Raw genomic sequence first — 26,738 nt, 5'->3', positions numbered from 1 at the left:
GTGGGTGTAGGAATCAAAATATAAGTTTAAAAAAGCATTTTAATTTATATCCTTATTTACATTGGAGAACATCTCAAAATCAAGTAATAGAACCGAATTTTTGAGGTATTTAGCATTCGTGACCCCTACAACCCACTCAACTCACTGTACCATCCCTAGAGTTATCGTATCGCTTTTCAAATGTTCCGAGCTCCAGCTCCCCTCTGTGTGACCTCAAGTCAACAACACGGCGTCCACAAAGCGCCCCGTGCTCCGCCTGCTCAGTAGCTGTACCACCAAGAAGATGCCCGTGCAAGCCAAGATCGGTCCCAGCATCCTCAACGCAGACCTGTCCAACCTAGCGGTGGAGTCCCAGAAGCTGCTGGACAATGGAGCCGACTACCTGCACCTGGACGTCATGGACGGCACCTTTGTGCCCAACCTCACCTTCGGTCACCCCATGGTCAAGAGCTTGCGCAACAAGATCAAGGTGAGTTGGCGGTCCCCAGAGCCAGATATCCATTTACATACTCCGTATTACCATTCAGACGGCCTTCTTCGAGACACACATGATGGTCCAGAACCCGGAGCAGTGGATAGAGCCCATGGCCGATGCGGGTGTCAATCTGTACACGTTCCACATCGAGCCGGTGGAGGATGTGGAGAGGGTGAGCCGCCTGGTTCAGGAATCGGGCATGAAGGTGGGCCTCGCCATTAAGCCGGGCACAGAGGTGAGTTGAGGTTATGTTTTGAAACTCCTTCTTTAAGGTGTTAGATCTTTATACTTTTATACTAGAATTTAAAACATTATTATCTTTATTGTATTATGGTTGCACTTTCTTTATAGGTAAAAGACCTGGAGAAGTACATAAACATAGCCGATATTGTGCTGGTGATGACCGTGGAGCCTGGTTTCGGAGGACAATCGTTCATGGGTGACATGATGCCCAAGGTGCAGTGGCTGCGCGAAAACTATCCTACCCTGGACATTGAGGTGGACGGAGGAGTGGGACCCAAGACCATCGAGTGCTGTGCCAGGGCGGGAGCCAACATGATCGTCTCGGGAACGGCCGTCGTGGGAGCCTCCGATCAGAGGCAAGTCATCAGGCACATGCGCGAAGTGGTGCAGAGCTACCTCAAGTAATGATGAATTTACCAAAGCATTTTCGATGCATAGCATTAAGGCCCGTTTTCCCATTCTCTTGGTAAAATAAAAGTGGGTTTTAAAACCTCAACTTATGCTTACCATGAGGATGTGAAATCGGGATCAGGAAAAATTTATTAGTTAGGCGCAAAGTGTTGACAAAATTGCCAGAATTCCTTGGGAAGACTACTATTAAAAGACATTTACACTCCGATATGGTTTTATACATTTATTTTCCAACATTTATATAATATATGTGTGTAAGTATATATCATGTATTGTATGACATGTTGCTTTTAGCATTTAGTTGGTTATACGTGTTCTGTGTGTAGTTTATGTAGTTACATTTAGGATACTGCACTCTCCCAGTTATTGTAGGACACTGCCTTATTGTCATGGTTCCTCTCTCTTTGTTTGCCAAAATAAATGTTCAACAATATTCTCTGATTCGCGTCAAAACTTCAAAATCTGAATGTAAAACTTTTCATAAATTCTCAATGCTTCCGATGCGCTTGACCAGCTCACGGGAAAAAATTCAGTTTGTCTTTTTATTGTCAAAGTTTGTTCTTGTAAATTCTTCACAAAGTTCCGTCTGTGCATAAATAACAAGTGCTTCTCATCAAATGATCATCTTCAAACATTTAAATATAATATTCTGATACTTGAGTACATATACTATGCTTCTTTATTTTCGCGACACATGTAAATTCAACTAGTTTGTTAATCAGCTTCTGGTTTTAGATTTTGCTACATTTTACACATAACTTTTCGCTACAATTTCTTGTTTTCTTAGGTTTTTATTTTTTTTTTGGGCTTGAGTATATGTAGTGTCCTCCCAAGCACATGGAGCATGCGGAACTGAATCGAATCCTTTGGGGCCGAATGCCCTTCAAGCGCAGAAATTCAACTAAGATGTGGGACTTGTGCGGTTCTGAGTTTGCGTGTTGATTGTATGCGTATTGTACTTAGAAATTATCTATTCTGCTATCCGTGCCACGTGTAAATTAGTTCACTCACTCCACTCGCCAATGCTAAGCATTTTACATCTACAATATATATAGTATATGGGTTGCGTTCGATTTAGACTAAATGTACATAAAGCTAAGCGTTTTGATAGTAGCCTGGAGCATGGGGTGTATAAAAATAGCTCGCCATGATCAGTGATCAGATCGTAAATGCACAGGGGGAGTGGACCCCGGGAAACTGAAAGGGTGAAGAGCGGCTTACTGACTTCGCCTGAGTTCAAACACAAGGGTATAGAGCGGAGGTGTTTCTGAGGACCTCGGGAACCCACCGATGTGTGGAGGTTCATGCAGCACACAATATCGAAGTAAGCACAATCTCTGTGATATGGGTATATCTTTATAAGTTTGCATTGTCCTGGATCTGTCCGCTGTGTTCTGTCGTTATAGTAGTGTGCTCGGTCCAGAACAGCCCACAGATTTGTCCCGAGTATATCTAAGCTTTCCAGCTACCGCTTGGTAATATGCATGTATAAATTTAGACACCATCACATCTGCTTAATAGCTACCACTACAATATATATATAGAATATATGTATCCGTTATATGTATATTTCTTGTATATATTTCAGTTACATATTGGTTTGTGTTCATGTTCCGCCCGAAACATCGTGTGCCTTGTGTAATATGCGCTTCATTTAACCCCCCGTTAAGACTAGTAATACTTTCCACATGTAAACTGATTGTACAAAACATGCATATATATATATTTAGGCATAGTATGTCCAACTAGAGCTAGTAGTTATCGGTTATACGTTTGCAATCTCTTGTCTAAAGCATTTCAACAGGTTTTAGCTAGAAACGATAAGTTAAAACATCGAGCCGCGGAGTGCCGACCCACTCTGGCTTCCGGTTCCGGTGCTCGAAAACAATATCAAAGCTGTACACATCGCGAAGCTCAAGAGTGTGTGTGTTCGTGTACCGTGTGTGTGTTGAAACAACCAATTTTGAGTCTTTAGTTACGCGTATTTTATATTCATTCCCGTGCGGTACCCCTGCTAAATCGTAGTGCCCACGAACTCCAGATGGCCACCGGGGTTACGGATGGGTGGGGGTCGCGATCAGGGGCGTTGCCTTGAGCTTCGGCTAAAGCGGCCAGTCTAAGTGGGGCGTGACAAACGAGTTGCGCTGGCGTGTAAATAGTTCTAAATATTAAGTTACATTGACGTGACCACTATCGAAGCGTCTATACCTTCCGAGTTCACCGCGTAAATAGTACGATTCGTATGCTATGTGTATAAGTATAGTCCTTCTGCCTGCCCTTCCGACTTCCGTCGTCTGCTATTATACCATTCTTTTTGTGTTCTTTAAAGCTGAAACCCACGCATTTTAGTTACATATTATTTTCATGACTTACGGCTAGATACAATTTCTTGCTTATTGTGCATTTCTCATTATTGTCAACTGCACTTTGCTATTCCTCGATAGACTCTTTGTTGTAAGACTGCATATTTGGAGAGGAGCTCAGGGCCACGTCCATCAAATGCCCAAGATCAGCAAATTTTCCTTGTTTCTCTTTGGTTTAGTTATAGTTACACATTTTCTACATTTGATTTGCTTATTTCCTGTTTAATTGTCAACACTCAATAGCTGTGATTCTACTACTATACTTCACAATATTGTTTCTGAATTTCTCTTCGTTTGTCGTAATTTGGTTTCACTTATAATAAGACATGTTTCATTTTCCGGAACTCTTCAAACACAAAGTTAATCTACAAAATCGAATTATTGTCTGGATTTCGGGGTATTTAGACACATTTATCGAGTGGTTAGATATCGGGTACGTAACGCTTATCTTGGTTTACTTGTAAATATATAAATCGCGTATGTATTGACATATAGTTTCACCCGCCTGGCGCCTGGGGCTAATTGTTCCGTCTGTCTGGGTTATTAATTTCATTGGATTTTACATAGGTTCATAAAAATCTCTTTGTAAAAAATTGACAAATAAATTCGGCAAATTGACACATGATTATGTTGCCCAAATCGGTGCTAGCCGGCTGGCTAATACCCTAAGTTCAGTAGCAAAATATATCTATGCATCCCGCAGGATCCATCGGTTCTGTGTTTCGTTTGTTTCATATGTCTAGTACTTTGTGCAATCGTTTCGTGGATATGCTCGGTTCCAGTGTGACTTGACTCTGGCCCTTCCTCGTGGCCAGGATTAGTTTTTGGACGACGTCCTGGAGTGGCTGAAGTGGTGGGGCTTACCCTCGTGCATTGGGTCGGTGGCTATTTTGGACAGGATGTCGGGTCCACCGGGATGCAGGTCGTACTTGTTCACCCGATCCTCGTTGATGGGGCGTGTGTGCTTCGCGATCTGCTCCTGGATCCAGGGCACATACTGTACCACGTTGGCGTAGACGCCGGGCAGACGGGGATGGGCGCACATAATGCCCCAGGACACGATGCCGCCCACAAACCAGCGGTCCTTCTCCCCCGGATACGGACACAACAGCGGACCGCCCGAGTCGCCCTACCATTAGGGTTGTGTTTACACATTTACTTTCGTTAAATTTAAAGATTGGGTAAGACTCACCTGACAGGCATCCTTGCCGCCATCATCGAATCCGGCACAGACCATGCCCTCCGACACAGTCAGGTTGTCCAGCCACTCGTCGCACTGGTTGTGCGTGATGATGGGCACCTGCACCTCGTTCACTATGAACTCGTACGTGGACTTGGCTGTGGGTTAAAGGAGAGGGATTACTATTGTTCTTGGTCCGGAATTCACCATAATCCACTCACGATCCTTGTCCTCCCGCTTGCCCCAGCCGATGACGGTGCACAGGGTGCCAGGATGCAGACTCCTCACGCTCGGTGGCGGCAAACACACTGGCAAAAGGTGCTCATGGAAGGCAACGCGTGTGGAGAGCTGCGGGAGCATCCGAAAATAATGTATAGAAAAGTTAAAGCTTATGCTAAAACCTAAGCCCACCTGAAAAAGGGCTATGTCATTGTCGTGGGCAATGGCCATGTTGTACTGCGGATGGGGGATGACAGCCTTGACCTTGACCTTCTGACCCGAGTAGGTGAAGGAGTTGCGACGCGTAACGCCCAGCTGAATGGTCCAGTCCTCCAGGTCGATCACGCTATAGCTGTCAATCGAAAAAGAGTTTTAAGGGCTAAGGTTTTTTGAATTACCCAAGCACAACTCACTTTCCCACGCAATGCGAGGCCGTGAGCACCCATTGATCCGATATAAGAACCCCAGCGCAGTAGAAGATCTTCTCCGGACCGCCCAATATGGCGGCCAGGAATGGCCAGTTGCCGGGACTGGCCTGGGTTCCTCCTATGATCCTCCTCGAAGGCTTGTGCCTGCCCCGCTTCACTCGGCCACACTCTAAAAAATTAAAAGGTAGAGAAATAGTTATGATTTTTCTGCAGGATTACCCACCGTAGTTGGAGCACGTGAGCTCGGCCATGGGATAGTCCTCTGACTTCTTGCAGTTGGCGAACTCCTGCATCAAGGTTGACTTCCTCTTGGCGTACATCTTCCAAATGTCGGTGGACACGTTAACCGAGGCCAGAAGCGGGCGATGAGTACGTTGGGTCAGGACACTGGTGGCATTCACCGCGGAGTAGCCCAGAATGGAGCAAACGGCACTGGGCGAGACCGCCCGATCCCAGTTCTTCACACAGGCGGGCATCCACTGCCGCTGACCAATGCGATAGACCTCCAGAACCCCAGTGCCCACATCGCCGTTCCGCTCGCTCAGCCTCACTGGGAGGGATTTGAAAGTAAGTAAGGGTCCACCAGGAATAATGAGCTCCCAACTCACAGCAATTGCGCTCATCCTGGCCGTAGGGGCAGTCGATGATCCCGTCGCATATGTGCTTGGTACCGATGCACTGGCTATCCCCGCAGTAGATCTCGTCCGGACCGCACCGTTCGCACGAGGCCTCGTCCGCCTGGTCCATGCAGTCCAGGTGGCCGTCGCACACGTACTCCTGCGGCAGGCAGCGGTTCTGGTCGCACTGGAAGCCATCGCACTTGGGGTGCGTGGCGGCCTTCATCACCTCTCGCACCTCGTCCACGCCCACGCAGTCCTCGGGACTGGGAAAGTCCTTGAAGAGCTTGCAGTTCAGGTACTCCGGTAGACTCAATCCGAACACGTCAAAAAAGAAGCCGCAGCGGCGCATCGTCTCCGTGCAGAGGGTCTTACAAGGGGGCACAGTGGCGCTGTACGAGATCAAGGTCATTATTACTTGTAAGAGTTTTTGTATTTTGAGATACAATAAGTAATTGTTTAATAATTTAAATAAATAAAAACTATTTGGTTACTTGAAATATTTTTGCTATTTGGTATTGGGGTTTTTGTATAAACGATTACTAATAGTTATTAAAAAGACTACCACAAAAACATATTGTTTCTTTTATTATTACTATCACTTTAATTAGGAAAACTATTTTCATTATTCCATATTATAAGACTAGGCTCATATAACTAAAAAATATATTTAATGTCCCATAAATGCTTTATAGATTGAACTCACCCGCTCTGCCCGCACTTGGGCACAAAAAGCGTGCAGAGAAACAGGGACACCAGCTCGTAGCACCTCACATCCACCAGGGCCTCATAGGAGTCCAGGTCCTTCAAACAGTTTCAGTTAATGCAACCTCAAAACAAGTAAATCTATCCCCAATATTACCGTTTGCGTCTCCAGCTGCCCAAAGTGGCCGATGTAGTTGGGGAACACGGTGTAGTTGTAGGGGAACTGGGGACCCTGGCAGAAGCGCACGATGATGGGCAGGCAAGTGCCCGGGGCTGGATTCTTGCCGAAGCTCGTAGTGTCCTCCACGTGGATCGTATTGATGATGGTCTTGTTGACGAACTTGATCGTTGGATAGGCATTGAAGTAGGCGGCCAGGCCCCCGGCGATGGCCAGCAGGGCGAAGGCGTTGATCAGGATCTGGAAGAGGCGGAACTTCAAGCGGCCGTTGGTGATGTACGGATTGGAGCTCTTGCGCCGGTTGATAATCTGAAATGATAAGATGCGGTGACTTAAGATCCCTTTACTCTCTGCGGTTCCTTTGGTTCACCTGGTGCTGCAAGGACATGGTGTGCGGTGCTCCGTTCTGGAAGCGCACGATGGTCTGCAGGCTGCTGGGCTGGCCAGCCGTCTTGTGGAGCGGCGAGATCGTCTGCGGCGGTTCCAGCTCCTCAATGGGCTCGTGCTGTACTCCCTGGCGGCAGACAATCGGAGCAGGAGCTGGGCAGGGGATTACTGTGAGATAGGTCGGTTGGGGAATGGATTAGCCACTTACCACTGCACAATCGCTTGGCGGACAAGGAGGGCAGCAGCGGCGCCTCCATGAGCTTGGGATTGTAGCCCGGACTGGACGTCTGGCTGAAGCTGTCGCTCGAGATGGTCGAGTCCTGCCGGAAGTTGATCCTGCCCCTGGGAGGCGGCACGGCGGGAGGCTGCTTGCCACTTGCCGAGGTGGATCCTCCCAAAAATCGCGTTGGTGCCAAGTCCATGAGAGGAGTCTGTCGCTGGGCGGAGCCGGGAGCATTGGACTTGCGCCCCGAGCCCAGCAGTGGCACCTCCATCAGCTTGGAGTTGTAGCCCGGACTGGAGCTGATCGAATAGCTATCGCTGGACAGAGTGGAGTCCTGGCGCTGCTGCATCCGTGGATAGGTGATGGGCGGCGGCTTGTTGTTGCGGCCCAATTTATTTCGCACTGTCAAAGGAGGAGGCGGATGACCCCGTGAGCCCGAATCCACCACCTGATCGAAGACAGTGGCCTGGCGCAATGGTGGCTCCGGAGGCCCTGGACGTTTGGTAGTTGAGTCGCTAGACGGCAAAGCCCCTGTGCATGGCCCTGACATGGACGACATGGTGCCACTGGAAATGGTGCTGGATCCTGCCGAGGCAGCGGACGAAGTGGAGGCCGAGGCCGAGACGCTGCTGGGTTCCTTGGAGGAGGAGCTCTGGGATTGGGTCTCACCCACCGAGTTGTTGCTGTTGCCACTGGCCTTCAGGGGTGGTGGCTGCTTACGGGCAGGTACCACTGGTAACTTGGAGCTATCAGCTCCTCCTCCCCCTCCGATGCTGCTGTTACTGCCGTTGTTATTATTACTGGCCGGATAAAGGGGCAATCCCAGGCTGGTATTATTGTTGTTCAGCTTGTGCATGGCATCTCGGTACGCATCCCTGGAATCCCTGGCCAAAGGTGAGTCAATCGAGCTGGACAGGGGCTTCTCGTCCAGGGAGGACTGCGTGTCCACCGAGGAGAAGCGACTGCGAAAGTCCACGCTGGTGGAGCTGCTGGCGAAGCGCTCGCTGTGCCCGCCCAGCGATGAGCCGTAGGCCGAGTCCACGGTGCTGCTGGACGAGCGCTGCGCCCGCTTGGCCATGTGGCTCAGTCCGGAGTAGCGTCCGGCCAGATAGCCGGCGACCTTGACGGGCGTGGAGGTTAGCGACTCGTCAAACACGGAGTTCTCCAGGCTCATGCGGTCGTCATCGGAAATCCCATCGGCATCCGCATATCCGGGCGCAGGACGTGTGGCTATGTCAACAAGCAGCGCTGATTGTAGCCCGGCTACTCCTCCTCCGTCGCCCGTTCCTCGAGCCACTGCCTCTGTGGTCACGTTTGCTGGCTGCGGATAAACAAACACAGTGCCCGTGCCATGGGCGCCTTCCTGTCCGCCAGCCGAGGGAGGAAGTGGAAGTGGGTGGGGCGTGGACGCTTGCCAGGCGGATTTGCCGCGCAGAAGGCGTCGCGGAATGGGCGGTGGGGGCGTCACCGGGGTGTCCACCCGCTGCTGTTGCTGCTGGATCAGCTGGTGGAACTGCCTGCCTCCTGCGATGGCCGTGCCCGCCCCCTGGTGCGATGACTGGCCATATTTCTGCTCCGTCATGTTTACCTGCCGGCGGGAAAATGAGAAAATCGAGGAAAAGGCACTGAGAGACATGGCCGTGCAAATACAGTGGGAAATCAAACGAGGGATATACATCAGAGCAAACATGAAAACTGACTCATTTTCCCCAGAACTTTTCATAATTAAACTGTACATTTTTTATCAATAAAATCTGCCCAGGTGCACTTGATGTAATATTTAATAAAAACCTGTTTGCGTTTTACAAAAAAAAAATGATAAATAAATGAGCTTTTTTTTGAGTTTAAATAAATTAATTTTTTAATTATAAAAATCTAGGTATTTAAAATATCTAGGTATTTAAAAAGTGTTTCTCTGAGGTTTAAATGAAATAGTCTCTAACTCTTATATAAAGGAAAACCCGGAAAGTTTTGGGTATCAGTATCAGTAATATTTACTAATGAAATATGTAACCCATTATATTCAAAGTACACTTTTTAACATAACTTTGTATATTACATGTTCTTACTAAATGGAAAACTGTTCCATATCCAGTGTGTGTTGTTTTCCCACGGTAATGTTTACTCCTTCCACATTCTACTGCGGAAATATTATCCAGTGGCATTATTCTGCACTTTAAGCCCCTGCCAGGTGTGGAGGATGATGGCGGGGACGGGCACTAAGCCCTCGCTAAGCCGAGTGCAGAAATCCCGGCGCGGCCCCGGAAAATAAAATTGAAAATAGCTTGCTGCGGATTGGGGCCCCCTTCTTCAGAAGGTATCCGGAACTGGCGGTGTGGTTTTGGCTGCCGTCATCATCGATCTTCGAGTCAGGCAAAGGCAGAAAAACTTTATGGTGGTCCCAAGGATGCTAATCCCCACCAGAAGCTTTCCCCTTTGCAACGCCAGCCAAATAGTGCAAACAATGAGGGCCACAGACTCATATTTATACTATTAAATCCATAAGGGTGTCTTTACAACTTAAAAAAATTGTGCAGATTAAATTGCATTTCACGGAAATTTAAAAATTCATCAGAAAATGCATTCGGACTTCGCTTGTGGCTGCTGTTATTTACACAACATTTAATAGACTTTACACAACATTTAATAAACTGTATTTATGTTATACCATTAAGAGTAAAGGCTTATAATAATAAAAGCTGGGTGTAAACAAAATTTTCCCGGAACACTCATGTAACTTCTGACTTTTCCCTACTTTGGTTTTCAGTAAAATGTTCATGAAGTATGTATAATTGTGTAGTGCTATGATGAAGGTCATTTTCATCTGAAAAGCTTAAAATCAATTAATTTTAGTTAAAGGTTACTACAATTAGAAACTAACGAAAAAAATGTTGGACTTGTATAGCAAGAGGAGTGTCGTCGCACGGAATTTGGTAATATCTCAGACCTGGCATTCTTTCTCTATAAGCTAATCCAAGCTTCGTAAGGAATACTTCGGGAAAAAGGAGGGTTGAAAGTTCGCTTTTTTCCAACATGGGTTAAACCCCCTACCTCAGTACCTGCAAAACCCCTTCCCCAGGCAACACATTACATTACATTAGGTAATCAGTTCAATGTAGAAAAGATCAACATATGAGAATATGGTGAGATATTTCGTAATATCGACAGAGCATATTTTATTTATAAACTGATAATTCAGAAGATACACCCAGGGGAAATGGGAAGAAAGTCCTCTTTTTCCAACATGAGTCCTCTTTTTCCCCTGCCTCGCTGAAACCCTCTTCCAGGGAACACATTCCATTAGGTTCCCATTAGTTCCCCAAAAATTGAACATATTGTTGTACTTCTCAGAGAACTTTCACTCCCACTTTCAATGCAAAGAATCCCATATACCTAGCATCGCTACTTACAAGCATTTCGGTGGCTGCCTGGGGCAGCTGCGACGGCGTCTGCTTGTCCTCGAGCATGGGATAGTAGTGGGAGGAGTGTCGCCGCACGATGCTGTTGCTGGCGGAGATGGTGCTCCCGTCCCCGATGTGGCTGCAGTTGCTGGGCAGTGGCAGCAGGGTGACTGACTTGCACTGCTCCTGCTGCTTGTCGTAGAAGTCCAGGAGGGAGTTGAGCGGCAGGGCCAGGCTCGAGGCACGCTCCGATCTGGAGAGATATACATCCCATTATTAGCTGGTATTCAAGATGGTAAATACATAAATAGCCTCACCTGGAGCGACTCCGCCGGTCTGCCACCGAGGTCGTCTGATGCTGATGGTCCTGGGAGACGCTCAGAAATTGTTTATTCGTATCGAGTGCGTTCATGACTTAATCGTCGAGATTTGGCGGAAACAATCTGCAAGTTCAGTGGGAAATCGGATTGGTTTAATCAGGCTGGCCAGACACATATGTGATCCGCTTGCGAAAAGCGACCTCCCTTTTGGTTATTTGTTTTACGCCGGCGTTGAGCATGCCGTGCATACTAAAAGAGAACTGCTCTATGCGGAATACTAAGTTCAAAAACCGAGTCCCGAATCCTGAATGCCCGCACAGGCCCAACAAATACCGGCCATGCAAATAGCTGCGGGGTCTTTTGGCCACAAGAACCGAATCAATTACACAATGGCAAGTCACTCACCCACACACGTTTGGCCGCTCACGTGACAATGGATCGCACAAAAAAGACCACATGAATGCACTTTGTGTCTGTGTGCCCCATGCGAACACGTATTATACTGCCACATATATCGATGCCATCGGAATCGGGCCCAGCAATTTGGCCTTTTGTGTCTAATGGATGCCATTAGTCGGCTCGCAGCACAAAAGACCCCGGACTCTGAGCCCCGAACCCCACTGTCCCCATGCTGAGGCTCATATTGTGTGGCCGAAAGCCGGCTCCAAGCTAATTTGACCACTCTGCACCGGGGATGACACAATTGGAACCGAGTTGGTTCTTAGAGCCTCGGGCACGGGCTAATGAAGTTAGCTAATTAGATTTGTTATAAGCACTTTGCAGCACAGTCAGAGCAGAACACTATAATCTTAATAATATATATACCATATGATTAATCTCATGTGCATATGTCTTCAAATACATCCGTTGTTTTTTTGGACTTTCCCTGAATAAAACATAGACAAGCTGGAAATCAAAAACGACTTATACGTGTTTGAGTAATCAACAACTTTTAATTCATTTAAAAAGTCAGCCCGAGAACAGGCCTCTCTTCTTTGCGCTCTGATAAGACCTAAGCTGGCCCATTTTGCTTCAGTTCGTTTTCGCCTTCCGTGAGATGAAGTCATTCTGTGGGATTCTTCTTTTCACTTTTTTCCTAAGCCAAGAGGCTACTTCCCAATTCCTGGAGCAGCCATGTGGAACTTCAATTGGATTTAAAATTAACGGTGGCACAAACGCGATCGAAGATAATGCCGGCTGGATGGTAGCCATTTCAAGTGCCAGGCAGTTCCTGTGTGGCGGCACGCTGATTCATCATAGTTCGTATTGTTATATATTGATATATATTGGCGAGATAACGTACCTACATATGTACTTATGTATAATAATAAACATATTTTGTAGGCTTTGTTCTGACTGCAGCGCATTGCTTGAATGACGGATACGAGCTGTGAGTAGACACCTTCAAATAGTTACTTAACACGAAAAGACAATTTCTGAACAAGTTGCATTAGCTGCAAAGTCTGTGCCTATATGGGGCTTTCGTTAAATTTTTTAATCTATCAAGGAAATAACCGGGGCACGTATATTTTTCTACGAAATTTTAACTGACCTGAGGGTCGTATGAGTAATTTTTACGGAATATTTCAGATCATTGAGCAGCGACTTAATCTAAGTATACGATTTATTATGCTTTCGAATACATTTACTTTCAATTTAAATCTATCACTGGAGAGGTAACGAACTCGGCAAATCTCATGTGTTACGTCCTGTAAAAAATGTAAATTTATTATGGACAATTTCTACACTCAGAGAAAAACGGTTCTCCGCGTTCTTGATTTGAGTATTCTCGATCTCACAAGTGAGCCAAGATCAATTCATACTGAAGTTCCTAGAACCGGGCTTCTGAGCAAACAAGACCAAACAATAGTTAAACCTAAAAATTGAACAGAGCGAGAGCTTCAAAATATGTTTAAAATTAAAAAATGTTGTTTTTCTTAAATTCATTTTAGATTGTTTAAAATGTGTGTTGATCACAACTTTCCAAAGTTTTTTAAGTTTAACAAGAAGAGAAGTTAAGAACTGTATTAATGATAGATAACTTGGCTGCAGTTTTAACACAGCACTTATACAGAAGTGTCACCGACTTCCTGCTTTTATAAAAACATAACAATAATATTACAGGTTCGTCCACTTGGGGGCTTACAACAAGAGCACTTACGCCGCTAGGCTCGGAGTAAGTAAGTACATTCAGCACCCTGAATACCGAAGAGGGCGGTCCACAGGAAATGATATAGCGCTGCTTAAACTGTCCAGCAGTGTCAAATACGAACGTACGCACACTAAGTAAAGTTACTTATAGACAGAGTTTTCTAATTCAGTTCCCTGCAGGCCGTATCCAACCAATTTGCATTTATTTGGATAAGACAATTAAGGATGCTGTAGAGGGCGAGCAAACATTTAGTGCCTTTGGCTGGGGCCATAAGAACGGCCGTGAGAGCGAAATACTTCAAACCATCGTTCTGAACCGGAAAAGCCGTGAAGTGTGCAACAGGGAATTTGGCGTCATTCATAGTATGAAACAGATCTGCGCAGGAAGCCCTTCTGGCGACACCTGTCTGGGCGATTCTGGAGGTCCATTGACAGCCACTTTAACCAACAGTGAAAACAATTCTCTAGAAGCACAGTTCGGGATCATAAGCTACGGAACTCGATCGTGCAATGGACTGGGAGTGTATACCGATGTGATGAGCTATGTCGATTGGATTTATAGAACAATTCATAGCTATGATACCCAAACAATGGTAAATCCCCCACCATTTATCCCCCTAAAATCTTCAGGCTCAGGTCCTCCGATGGATTATCCGGTGAGACAACCTGCGGCTCAACCGGTGGTTCAACAGGTGTGGCCGGTTCAGCCAGGAGGTCCGTACAGTCAAAGGATTCCTCCAACAGTTCATCCAGTGGTTTATCCGGTAGCCGCTCCTCCGGTCGCCTATAGAGGCTGCAGTGAAGATAATATGAGAACGATCATGCGGCCTACCATTTATGGCCCTGGTTTTAAGGGCGTGGGCGTGCTCATTACAGACCGTAAGTATCTATTTCCGTTGATATAAATTATAAACTTGCCTAATCGGAATAGATATCCGTTTAGAGAGCATATATGAACTTCCAATTCACTTTATCAGCTTCGATCTAAAATAAATTATTTGCATTTTCAGGATTCGTTCTCACCATCGCCACGGACTTGCCAGAAACCGCAGCCTCTTTGTAAGTTGTTCCTAGGGAAGACTAGACCCTGAGTTAATAACATAATAACCCTTTGAAAAATTCCCAGAGATGTGTCGGTAATGATGGGAGAAAGCTATGCAGTATTCAGAGTTGAAGCGGTTTTAAAGCACCCAAAAAATACAGACGATTACAAGAATGATATAGCACTACTCAAACTGATTGGAGCGGTAAACATCAAAGGTAACATTATTTGTTGGTCCTATCAATCGCCTTGCTTGCAGAGTTTTCTTTTCCAGATGGTATCAAACCTATATGTCTAGCGGGCCCAGGAGCCCCTGGCCATATCGAAGGGTATCCCTTTGTTTTTGATCAAGCGAAGGGTGAAGCACACAGCCTTCAGACCTTGACCAGCCGAAAGTGTTCAGAATATGTCGGATCTGATATCGATGAAAACCAATTTTGTGCAGAAGATCCTTCAGATACAAATCATTCCCTCGATAAGCGTGGAGACATTCTGGTAGCAACACTGAAAACATACGGCATCGTGCGATACTATTTGTTGGGAATTGTCAGTTATTCAGCTGAAGGAATTCACGTATACACAAATGTTATGCGATTTGGGGATTGGATCACCTCTACCATTAATAAGGAGCTAAATCAATAACAATTGCTCTGTATGGGAGTTAAAAGATTTCAATAATAAAACCGCATTGGATACTTTGTGAGTTTCTACAAAAAACTGTTTACTTTGCATACAAATATGTGCATTTTTGTCGATGGGTTTTTGAAACTTTAACAAAAATGTATCTTTGGCAACACTAACTAAATAAAAATTGTCTTATATTTCATTTTTATTTTCTGCACTTTTCATCGATTTAATGGTTAACACACGCTTACTAAACCAAATACTAAATATTACGTTTTCGAGAGCGATGTGCCCTCCACGAGAACCAAACGACTAGTGCCCTTAGAGGTGAGCCAGGAGCTACAGGTAATGCCACTTTCGAACATATGGGCCCAGCTCGACAATGTGCAACTATGACCTACTTAAATCAGTACCCAAGAGAGAGCGAGGCGGCGGTCAACAGGTGAATTAAGCCAGTGTAGAATAGCTGAGCGAAAACAAAACACACACACCATGCCCCCTCTGACCAGGCCACGCCCACGTGGGCGCCGACAGGGGCAGAGTTCGGGCATCAGAGTTCGCAATGTGTCAAGGACGGGTATTGACACCCGTCAACCCGGACAGGTGAGGACTCGCAGGCGTCAGTGGGTCAACAAGGGGGAGTTCCAGCTGCGAACCCAATTAGGTTCAATCACGGCAGTTTGCAGTTTGCAGTTCACCAGAGGAGCAGGCCAAGTGGCAATTAGCATATGCAAACTTTCCTGCTGGACTATAAATGTGCAGAGTGCTTGCTATGAGTTAAGTTTCCCATAACTTTCCTTTACCAAACTAAGGCAAATGTATGTCATTTAATCAAAAAAGCTAAGGAGTAATTATAAAAACTTTAATTCCTGTGGGATTCTAAAAGGGAAGCCCCTAATTTGCTGAAAATTATTTACAATTTAAGGAGGTAAGGGTTGTTTACATTTTTGTGTAATAAACTAGCTCAATAGGACATAGGCAGGAGGTTTTGGGTGTTGCACACCAATGCAAAAATATTGTCTAAAAATGGTAGGGGAGTGTATGGTGTGTGCACGATCTTACTTTATTCAGGAAATTGAATTGTTGTCGCTTTCTTTTGCATAAAAGGACCTTCAACATTACCATATAACTTTAACTGCAGCAGTTTTGTTGCTTTTACATATTTGTTAAGATACGCCGTCAGTTAAATCAAAGTTAAAAAAAGAAGAGTGGTTCACGCCAAAAGCTGTAGGACCTACTTTTTACTTTTACAGAAACATGGTGAATAGATGTAGGCAACTTACTGCTTTTACATTTTTGAACATTGATTTTTGGGGAAGTTACATAACAAAAACCCAATCGTTAGTTACCTTGCTCTACCCTATAAACGTCTTTTTTGTAAACCCCTTATCAATGAAATGCCGGCTACGCCACTGCTGTGCTTAAATGAATTTCATTTTTAACCCTCTTACAAATGGGAGGGATTGTAGGTACTTAATTAAGTGAGAACGGAATGCATCTGCAAATGGTAATCTTCATTAACGGGTTAATGAATGACCACTTTCGAAAGTACGTGTGGGAAATAACAATTGATTATCGTTTTCATTGGATGAAGAAAAACCCAATTTGGAAGTTAATAGGCGATGGCCCCAACTTGCTTTTGCAAGGTTCATAATCGCTTATGGCAATTATACGTACGCAGCCTTGCTGGCAATCAAATATTTGACCTTCCACCACTTTATCCGATTTGAGCGAGCAAATATGCAGCCACACATGGCTATGCATGGAGCACTCCTCTTAGGGCGCACGAGTTCGGGACAGGATAAACACACAAATTCTATTTGCCCGGCATTTGTATGCTGAACACCAGTTTCCAACTCATGTGAACCATAAATTGTTTGCTTTTGTGTCGTCCCGATTGCCAGCCTCGCCGTCTTTCCAACGAACTTGCAGAACCACTCATAGCCAGAGTGGGAAAATCGAAGGCGTGTCTTTGGGGGGCTTTTAAATTGTATTAGGTTGAAGGCCGGCGCAGAGTTTATGGGCAGACCTGCCCGGCTAACAGCATTTGAATTTAAGGTTATTACCCAAATTGTTGGCGCATTTGCCAAGTGTCAGCCCGCTCGAATTCCAATCGCAAATCACAGAAATCTTGGCCCTGTCACAACAAAAAAAAGGTTGAAATTCCAATCCCGCCCCGTGAGCGACTCCTGATTGCTTTGGCAAACATTATTAGGCATACGCCCGATGGTCCCTCGAAAATATTTGAACAAAATTTCATTTTGCAATGGCACTCGGAGTTAATCAGCAGACAGTTAAATAGGGGCCGCAAGACCTGCGAAATTTCCCTGTCTTGCCACGACGTTTTCCCAGAAGATTAGCACAGTCAATTGGTGTAGTCAATTTTGGACTGGGGCCGACATTGCCCCGAAGCGAGTTTCTCTTGAATTTCTGTGGAATTTCTCGCCTCGCGCAATGAGTTCAGTTGGGCAACAATTCTGGGAATCCCCATTACATCTTCAAACTAGAGGGTTAGGCACAATCAATCTTTTGTAAGCTATTGTCCGAATCAAAAGGAAATCATTAAAACGACACCATATGAGTCCCTAGTTGGGTAAGACTTGAGCCAATTACTGCATGTCAGGCGGACGTCCCTCGCTCACCCCGGGCCAGCCAGGAGCCAGTCCAGCCAATACGCCACATGATCTGGGTACGACAGATTAGGTGTATATAGTATACAGTACGCCACATCGTACGAGTCAAATTCAAATTCCGAGACGGAGTCCTGGGAATTTCATTACAAGGACATCCTGGTCAGGCAAGAAAAGTGGGGGAAAAAATGAGATGAGGAACGTGAGAGCCCCTCGAGCTATTCGTTGGATTTTTGTAGGCAACCATTTTTGCACGCACTCGGGCTTATTTATTACGTATTCACTTCCAGCCGGGCATAATTTAAATTTATGGCCCCTCACTGGTTGTGTCCCCATTTGTCTGGGGCACACATAAATTACGGCTGAGCGTTTAATTAGTTTGCTGCAGCAGCCCAGCTGGCAGGTGTAGCCTTTGTGGCACAGATAAAGACATGTTCCCCTAAATTATACCAATTTCCGACTCGTAAAAGTATGCTATTCTATGCGTCTTTCCCCAGTCAACAAAAATTAAGTATACGCACGAGCACTTAACAAGAAGCTGCTTACCAGACATCAAAGAATTGAAATAAAGGCCTTTACTTGTATTAAAAAGATACAAATAAAAATCTGGCATATTATGTACACGCCGGGCAACACCTGTTCACCGGAACTGCAATCTAAGGGCAAAATGAGATTATAAAGGCTTGTCTTGACTTCCCCGCAGATGCAATAGTCCTTCTTGGAATTTTCCACTTCCAGCTTACGTAACTGGCACACAGCATTCAGTCCGCATATGGGAGTTGGGTGCAGAATTGTTGCTCCTCAGACAGCACCGAACAGGAGGCGGTGGTGAGTGGGCGTGGCACCAGGCACGCCCTTACAATTAACAAACAAAATATTAGAGACCTGCTCACAGATACAACCGCACACACTCGCACGCGCAGAACAAGAGTGCCATTGTTGGTAATTGTGCAATCAGCTCTGCGATGGTGTGCGGCATAATGCGATTGTGTGGCGTGAGTGTGTGCCTGTTAGCCAGCGCGTGCTGCGAATGGCTTTAAAGGACTGGCACGAGCGAGCTGGAGGTGGAGGTGGAGCAGCCCCCAAGAAGCCCTCAAAGTTTCAACTGGAGGCGGGCCTCCGATGTTGCCAACTTCCGCTCGACGCCCGATTCGATTTCCATTTCCATCTCACATTCAAAGGGCGTTCCGTTGACTGACAATCATCCTCATCGTCCTCGATGGGTGTCTGTTTACCATCACCGCCTTAGTGCCAGCGGGGCACCGCGGTCCAATCTCTTCGCATCCATTTCATTGCGTCTCATTTCCGCCGACAGTTCGGCCACATGAGATGCATTCAGTAAAAAAAAACAATGAAACACGCTGTGATGGAGTGCCTCGACTATCAGATACCCCTTACTCAGTCAAAGGGATCAAAAGACAGATCTAAGGATTGAAAACTTTATTTGCTTATAACATTGTTTGGCATATAGATGGACATTAACAGTCAAAACAAAACCTTATTTAAGTTTTTACAAAATATAAAAAATGTGTGTGCCTGGCAGATTTGGGAGATTGGGGGCCTTCGTAGTTTTTCGACACATTTTGAAGATTTTGTCAAAATATACATGCAGTTTTATTTTAAATATTAATATCTATATTCATGCCAAAAATTGTCTAAATCGGGCCAAACATTGAAAAGTTATAAGTGTTCGATATTGTAATAGCATTCTACTGATATGCAAGTAGAATAACTTGTTTTCTTTGTATAGGTCCACTGGAATCGGACCCTGTTAAATTACTGGTGCGGCCTTTGTTTGCTTGCCACTCAGTTTCCCCTCTCTGTTTGGATAGGGCTATTAAACCTTAGCCCCACTTTTTCAACTTTCCAAGCTCAACAAACTGATTTAAGTAACAAAGATTTACTATACATTCACACTGGTTTAAGAAATGCACTTGACAAAGAGAGGAATTGTTTATTTGAACTTAACTCGTTAAAACTGTTTACTTATATGGGTAGAAAAATCATTTGTCATTTATAATGAGTGGTATAAAATCCCTAATCTCAAACAAAATCTACTGATGCCAATTAGCTTTCTTGTTTTGTGCCTGAATGCGTGTAAAATGCAGCAGTTAAATGTTAACTTTATTAAGAGTCGTAGAAAAAAATGCAGGGAAAATCCCTTCGGCTTATGAAAGTTGGCAGCTGCCATTTGCCATCCACTACAATAGGTAAGAATTCCACATAAATGCTATTACTGGAAGTGAAATGCTGCAACCGAGAGCCTACATCGCATTAATAGGTGAAAAATTTCGAAAAAATTTAAATCAGAAATCAATAACTTTTACGTTTTTATTGGTTTTTCAGCTGCAGTTTTTGTTCAACAAGAAGGAACGTAACGACCATAGGAAATAGCTCTGCTCGAATGTGGCAATGATCACAATACAATACAATGTATTGCACTTAAATCAACGTTTTCCTCCCCATGAAATTGGTTTTAATTCTAATTGCAGAGCATAGTTAAGTTTCTAAGGTGCTTGCATTATTTTAGGGGGAACACGTTACAGTATCAGTAAAATGCTGTTTTGTATTAAGACTTCTTATTTAATATCAAACAGGCATTCAATTTATTCGTGAAGTGACAGTAGTGGAGGCTTAATAAAATTAAAATGGGTAACATATTTTGGTTGCACAGTGTACACTTTCCCTACACACTCGGTCAGTTAGTGTGTCACGCAGTTAGTCAGTCAATCAGGATTGCAACTGCCACAAGCCACCCACAGGCGATAACAATGGCGAGCATTGTGCAATTTACTGGATGCGTTCGCTCAATTCAGACTATTTGTGTACGGATACATTGTACGAACAGGATTTACTGTCATCGTCAACGCCATTGTGCTCTTTGTCAATTTACGTTCCGATCAAGGATGGGGGTCCCCTTCCCTTTCCCTTTCCCTATTCCGAGCTCCTGTTCTGTTGGCCCAAGTCTGGTCTGGAGCCGGGTCGCCAGGCCCACTTTCATTAGTCAATACGGCAGCGCTGGCGCTTTGTTTCTGACATCCCAACGGGCGCACGTGGCACTGGCCGCGATGTCCTGGGGGGTGGTGGTTGGGCGGTTAAGTGGGTGGTCGGTGGGGGAGGAGGTGGTGCCAGCTGGTGCGGCGCCATGCGATGTGGTGCGGCTTATGATGCCTGGCCGAGCACTGATGGCTGCCTGTCTGTCAGCCAGTGGCTCTGGCAATGTGTGTGCAAATAGATGGAACCACGCAAGCGGAAGTTAAATCGAGGTTTGAGATGCCTCCAGGCATTCAGAAAAAATCCACAGATATGTGGGTTACTTTCTACAACATTTGTCTCATTTTCTAGATCCCTTGGTAATAATTTGAAACACAATAGTTAATAACTAACATTTTCCCTCGAAAAACACTTTTTTAATCCTAGGAGCATTAAAAATGTTCCAATTCAGTTCACTAAGTCAATTTCTCAATGTCATGTTAAGTATATCGTTTGCTATCTGAGAGAGAACGTTAACTTGAGATTAAATGTTTCTTAGTATAAGGATTTACTTTTGCCATTGAGCTACAATGAATTTTTGGAAAAGGTTTAGTTTATTGATATTTTATCTGATCAAAAATGTTAACTGGAGTTCAAGTTATGGTTAAATATGTTGTTTAATTGCGAAACTGATAAGTCTCAGAGCCTTAACTCTCCTTTTTCTAGTTTGACACAGCGGATTACAAACTGAATCGGAAGATGATTCTTAAGCTGTTCAGATTATGTAGGGATATGTTGTTCGTTAACTTAACACCGCATTGAGAAAGGAGGTTGTATTTTTGAATAGTTAGAAAATTTGAAACTCACCCTCAAAAAAGGGTTATAGCAATTTTTAAAGATTTTTTTAATCACACTAACACCAGCAACTTTATTTAATCACAATATTTACAAAGTCTTAATCGGTGGAACTTCGTCCACCTGTTTTTGTTCAGTGTAGGGTGTACATCGTGTGCATCGAATCGTTTACGGCAGACAGTTGAGCAGTGGAGCAGTCGTACTGCGTGGAAGCCGTACATCTGCGGTCATATGCAGCCCATAGATAAAGCGGAAAGGACGAGGAATCGAATGGAACAGAGCCAGAGTTCTCAGGCCAGGCCCCTTCGATTTCAGCTAACCGTTCTGTTGTCCGACACTGTCGATGGTCTCAGCGGAAATTGATTTTCGTACTTCGACGCTTCTACCGCCCGCTGGAGGGTGGTAATTTATGAGCGTTTCTCTGCCAGGGCAGACAACCCCCCCATAAAGTACTGGGAACCCACTGCAGTCTCACCGCTTTTGTCAATTAAAGCTTTGCGATTGCAATTGGAATTCCATGAGCAATCAGTTGACATTCAAGTGAAACCTTAATACGGGACTGGGTGGAGACTGAGTGATGACTGGGTGGTGACTGGCTGGTGACTGGGTACTGACTGGGCTCACTTTTCAAGGACAGACGCAAGCCACGGGCAAAGAGCTGCAGCTGATATAAGGAGATGCCGGCTGGCTGGAGCACAATGCGCAGTTCGCAGGCATTTAATTATGCCCGCCCACCGCCCCCTTTACATTTAATACGCCCGACTGTTGCCTCGGATTCCGATTCATTAAAATCATATCAAGGCAGTCGAAGCCAGCAATTTATCTATTCCATTAGGTCGAGGCGCTCTTTCGGTCCGCTCTTCTTGTCCAAGGCATATTTGATGTCTTTGTTTGTGAATTCCTTGGCAATTTACCTTTTGCACAGGTCGCAGACCAAATACTTGCATGCTGATTGGGGACTTGGCAGGTTCAAAAGACTTCCAAGGCATTTTCGGGGAGCATTAATTGAACAATTTAATTTGATTAGGGATATACCGTATAGAGAATTCAATACGCCGAATTAGGATATAATCTTAGCTTGCACAACTTGTAATTTAGTCTATAGGTAGAATCCATTTCATGAAAACCTAAAAACAATTAGTAGTATTAAGTCAAACATCAAAACCTTAGATAAATTAAAATAATATTGTTTAATAAAATAATAAATAATGTTTTATAAATAAATAACCTCTTTGACTTGTTATACGAGTATAAAAATGTATAAAAGTATTTAATACACATATACATTTTTTAAAGCAGAAACCTGCATGTATAGTGCCGTCTTTTTTAAACATCCTTCAGTTCATTTGAATAACTTTTGCGTTCCATGAACCCATAATATTGACTGTCTGGTCTGGGGAACGGTTGGGACTGTTCCGCTTTTTGTTTTTGGGGTCCAGACGCTGCTAATTGATTTCTCATTAAGGCAAAGCGAATTTTATGGCAAAATTGTTGATTCGAGAGTCGGCCAGAGTGGTGCGCAAATTTCGACGCCCTCCCATCCGAATGGCCGTATACCGAAATTCAGATTTGTGGCAAATAAAAGAAAGCCTGATGAGTTGAGGCCGGCCAAGGACCAACTGGGAAAATGTTGTATTTGCCTTTGGCCGCCTTTTTGCCATTCTTTTTCGTCCCATCGATTTTCGTGTGCAGGGGCGAGTGCGAGTGTGTTGGTATTTGGTAGCTGGCATTTTGTATTTGGTCCTTCCAAATTGAGTTCGAATGCTGCGCGAAAGGCCGAGCTCCTTGGGACAGCACAAGTTGATACAACTTGGGTAGCGTTGGGTAGCGCTGGGTAGCGGTGGGTAGCGAGCGACGTGGCCTTTAAGTGAGGTTCCTTGTAGGCTGTGTGTGCGTGTGCGGCTTCGACATGAATACACTCGAAGGTATAGGTATGGGTGTAGGTGAGTATCTGTGTGTGTGTATCTGCCTTGTTGCCCTGTTTATCTTCCACTTCAACTCAACTCTGCCTGGGCCTAAGGCCGCAGGTTCAGCAAATTCGTTCTCTCATCTCACTTTTCCTCCGCTTTCTCTCCGTCTTCCGCCGTCCTGCTCTCGCTCTCCTCTCCCTTCCGCTTCTCCCTCTCGCCGTCTATCTCCGGGAAGCTTAGCATTTTCCGTGCCTAAGTCAAATAATGCGCTAACACATCATTTCACACTTAAATGCTGTAAAAATATGCATAAAGCTTTCGGCCCCAACTCGATTCGCAGTGAGTGTTCAGGATGACTTTTCTAAATCGAACTCCACAAGTGAACTTTATGGCTACATTTGTATGGCATGTATTGCAGTACGAATAGTCCGCCATAAAGGGTAGAATATAATCATGGTTAGTTTAATAAAAAAAAAATATTAAGCTATTAGGTAACGCAAAAAGTCACTTGGGAACATTTATAGATGATTTACAAGACTAGTGTAACTCCAGGGAAATAAGTAAGGACCACAAATTATTGATTTAAAGCATTAAAAACCCATCTTGTTTAGTAAATTCTGGTGAAACAAGTCTAAAACTGCGTTTATTTCACGCTTTAATTTCATGAAATGTACTTATAAATCCGACAACACACAAAAGTTGTCTCTAAATTCAATCCGAAATCATGAAACCCACAGCATAATCATAGTATAAGCCACTATTTTGCATACTTTCTAACCAATGATTTTCCGAGTTTATTATATACTACATATGAGAGTTACGAATCAAAGTATGCTTTCAATTCTAGTAATTCTTAAAAAGAGAACTGACAAAAAGTGTACTGATTTCCCGCCTGAACGTGCAAAATAATTGCACAATTCAAATATGCGTCAGGGCATATTCCTAAAAGTATGCAATCATTTTGACGATTATTGTTATAATTACTTCTGAAATTGTATTTTTTAATTGAATAGCTTAAAAATACTCAGGAATCCTTTTAATTATTTATTATTTTAATTTATTTTAAATGGATCGAAGTAGGGCCAAGTTTTTTTAGAAATGTTACTTCCCTTAAAACATATCAAAATTCTCAAAACTTCTTCTATTTAAGAAATTATTTCCCTAAACTATTTTTCAGGCTATAGTTTCCAAAATTCAGGCTATGACAGCTTCCTCAACTCCTCACAAACTGTATTTTTTAAATTAGTAAACAATCAATTAAATGGATTTTCGCAACAGCCATTATCTTGATTGCAACTAAGGGGCTCGACTGTATCCATGTGGACCTGCGTCTGGGTGCGTTACTTACGTATCTCAATCGCAGTCGCTCGTCTGCTCACACTTGGCGGCTGTCACTGCTGATGTTGTTGTCGTTTTCCTTGGCCTTGTTTTTGTTATTGCAGCTGCTGTTGTTGTTATTCTGGTAGTTGCTCCTCGTCGGCAGCCAGCATCAATCTCCGTCCAGCATTTTGGCATCTTTCTGATTCCGATTCCAATTCCGATTCTGCTTCGCTCTTGCTTTTCTTTTTGCGGCTCTGTTTGCTTGCCTTGCCTTTGGGCCGCACACCTCAGCGTTGTCGGGTTTATTTTATATTTATTTCGTGCGGTTGCTTTCTTTTCTCGGCCAAAAATATGAACCTCCTTTGGGGCACAAGCGTGTGTGTGTGTGTGTGTGTGTCTGTGTGTGTATTTGCCTTTATATTTTAAGTATCCTGTTTGCGCTGCTTTGCTGCGGCTGCTGCTTCTAATTCTTGTGTTGCCTACTTATTCGCATGCTCTGCTTCTTCCTCCCTCCCTTGTTCAGTTTGATTTGCGTAAATAGCATTAGCGCGTACGTTTGTGTTGGCAAATCAACTTTGGTTACTTGTTGTAGCAAAAAAAAAACAGTTTAGGTGCAAATAACAAGGTGCAGCTTACAGTTAGGTTATTGTCGCATTCTAACACTCACTCCCCCTCGCTCGCGCTCTTTCACACACGCTCAGGCAGTTAGCCTGCATTGGTGTATTGTCCTGCTGCTTCCTCTTCTTCACCCGCCTGAATTTCACTTGAGTTAGATACTCTCCGCTCTCCCCGCGCTCCTCTTTGCCTAGCCCAAAGCCTTGGTTGTTGCGTTAGCAAAGCGTGTGTGTGTGTGTGTGCTGTGTTGTATGTGTGGCTTGTGTTGTTCTTGTAATGGCTGCTCTCCGCCCGATGCCGTAGTTGTTGTTGCTGGCCACCACAGCTGCCGTTGTGTATTTTTTGGATTTTTTGCTGCACGCGCGCCTCGGTTAGCACGTGCTGTTGGCCACGACGTCAGTCAACGACAACCTACGCACTGCAGGCGCCGAAGCGGCCACGCTGGAATTTCAATTACAATTTTCACTAGCTCAGGCACAGGACACCGTCGCTCTTGGGCGAACGGCCTCTCTCTTCTCTCGGTGTGGTGAGTTCGCCGACGGAAAGAGAGCGTATCTGACGGCTGAGCCGTTAGCTTAGTTTCCAAGGCAACCGGAGTTTTCAGCAGTTAAGTGGCTTATGCAAGCTTGCGGCTTTCAATTACAGTTAAGAGTGGGAGTTTTATCCTCCGGTTAAATCACTAACACTATTCTGTAAGTTATGGAAAATTGTGTTTCTTTCATCCTCAAAACCATATTAACTGGAAAACCTTAGATTCGTTCTCTTTTGTAATTCAGTTATATCCTTTTACATATGAAATATTTATCATTTTTTAAAAAATATAAATATAAAAAAGAAGCAATACAAATAATAAGTGCCTAAACGAATATGAAATAACGTATACGACTCGTTGAATACTGTTTATTCCTGTTCAAAATTCTAAGTAAATCATTTTTTTTAATATTATAAAATATAAGTAAATTATGCGAAAATTATAAAAAAAATTAAACGAAAAAATATAAGTAGAGTTTTTTTCAGCATTTTTTCTAAGAGAATTTATTTATTTATTTTCACACATTGAGAATTACACTTGAAACACCATTGTTTTTTGTTTTTTAAATAAAAAGTTTTACAAGGCCAACACTGCGTATGAGCAATTTATAAACATGTCTCTTACAACATTGTCTTTTTTATTTATTTCCTCGAAGCAATATCACAGATATATTCGTCAGGATCATTCCTTTAGACAAAGATATTCTCTTAAGGAAAAGAGAGCGCAAGGCAAGAGAGAGTGGGCAAACTTCCTGGCACCAAACTCACCACACATCCGACGGCTGTGGAAGGAAAGTGAAAGCCGTGTGCCGGCTGACAGCCACCTCCCCCTCTGCCCGACACACCTGACCCCACCAGCCCCCGCCCCTGCTCTCGCTTGCATAATGCGCTTTGGGTGCAAATTAATATTCCTAGTCGTTGTTGCCTTCGTGCTTTT

The 26,738-nt window shown here is 44.3% G+C and overlaps 3 protein-coding genes across 3 annotated transcripts; 2 read left to right on the top strand and 1 right to left on the bottom strand.

The window, feature by feature from the left end:
- Positions 1-142: 142 nt before the first annotated feature.
- Positions 143-1,337, top strand: LOC108030168 (ribulose-phosphate 3-epimerase). The gene is made up of 3 exons (XM_017102905.3): positions 143-469; positions 528-710; positions 827-1,337. The coding sequence occupies exons 1-3, from the start codon at positions 284-286 to the stop codon at positions 1,121-1,123; spliced, it is 666 nt and encodes a 221-aa protein (XP_016958394.1). The 5' UTR covers positions 143-283; the 3' UTR covers positions 1,124-1,337.
- On the bottom strand, positions 1,338-25,664 carry LOC108030167 (uncharacterized). Its single transcript, XM_017102904.3, has 14 exons — positions 24,684-25,664; positions 11,148-11,273; positions 10,840-11,083; positions 7,415-9,017; positions 7,190-7,359; positions 6,799-7,128; positions 6,643-6,740; positions 5,928-6,328; positions 5,543-5,869; positions 5,305-5,488; positions 5,084-5,243; positions 4,894-5,020; positions 4,685-4,830; positions 1,338-4,621 (listed from the first exon to the last, which is right to left on the bottom strand). Exons 2-14 carry the CDS (start codon positions 11,240-11,242, stop codon positions 4,310-4,312), a joined length of 4,197 nt encoding a protein of 1,398 aa, XP_016958393.1. The 5' UTR covers positions 11,243-11,273; positions 24,684-25,664; the 3' UTR covers positions 1,338-4,309.
- On the top strand, positions 12,185-15,148 carry LOC108030169 (acrosin). Its single transcript, XM_044092001.2, has 7 exons — positions 12,185-12,409; positions 12,495-12,540; positions 13,275-13,423; positions 13,482-14,180; positions 14,312-14,360; positions 14,428-14,561; positions 14,618-15,148. The coding sequence occupies exons 1-7, from the start codon at positions 12,208-12,210 to the stop codon at positions 14,983-14,985; spliced, it is 1,647 nt and encodes a 548-aa protein (XP_043947936.1). The 5' UTR covers positions 12,185-12,207; the 3' UTR covers positions 14,986-15,148.
- Positions 25,665-26,738: the final 1,074 nt, after the last annotated feature.

Source organism: Drosophila biarmipes, chromosome 2R (assembly GCF_025231255.1).
Source record: "Drosophila biarmipes strain raj3 chromosome 2R, RU_DBia_V1.1, whole genome shotgun sequence".
NCBI lineage: Eukaryota > Metazoa > Arthropoda > Insecta > Diptera > Drosophilidae > Drosophila > Drosophila biarmipes.
Note: the sequence above shows the minus strand (reverse complement) of the source record. Positions and strands in the feature narration are given on the sequence as shown.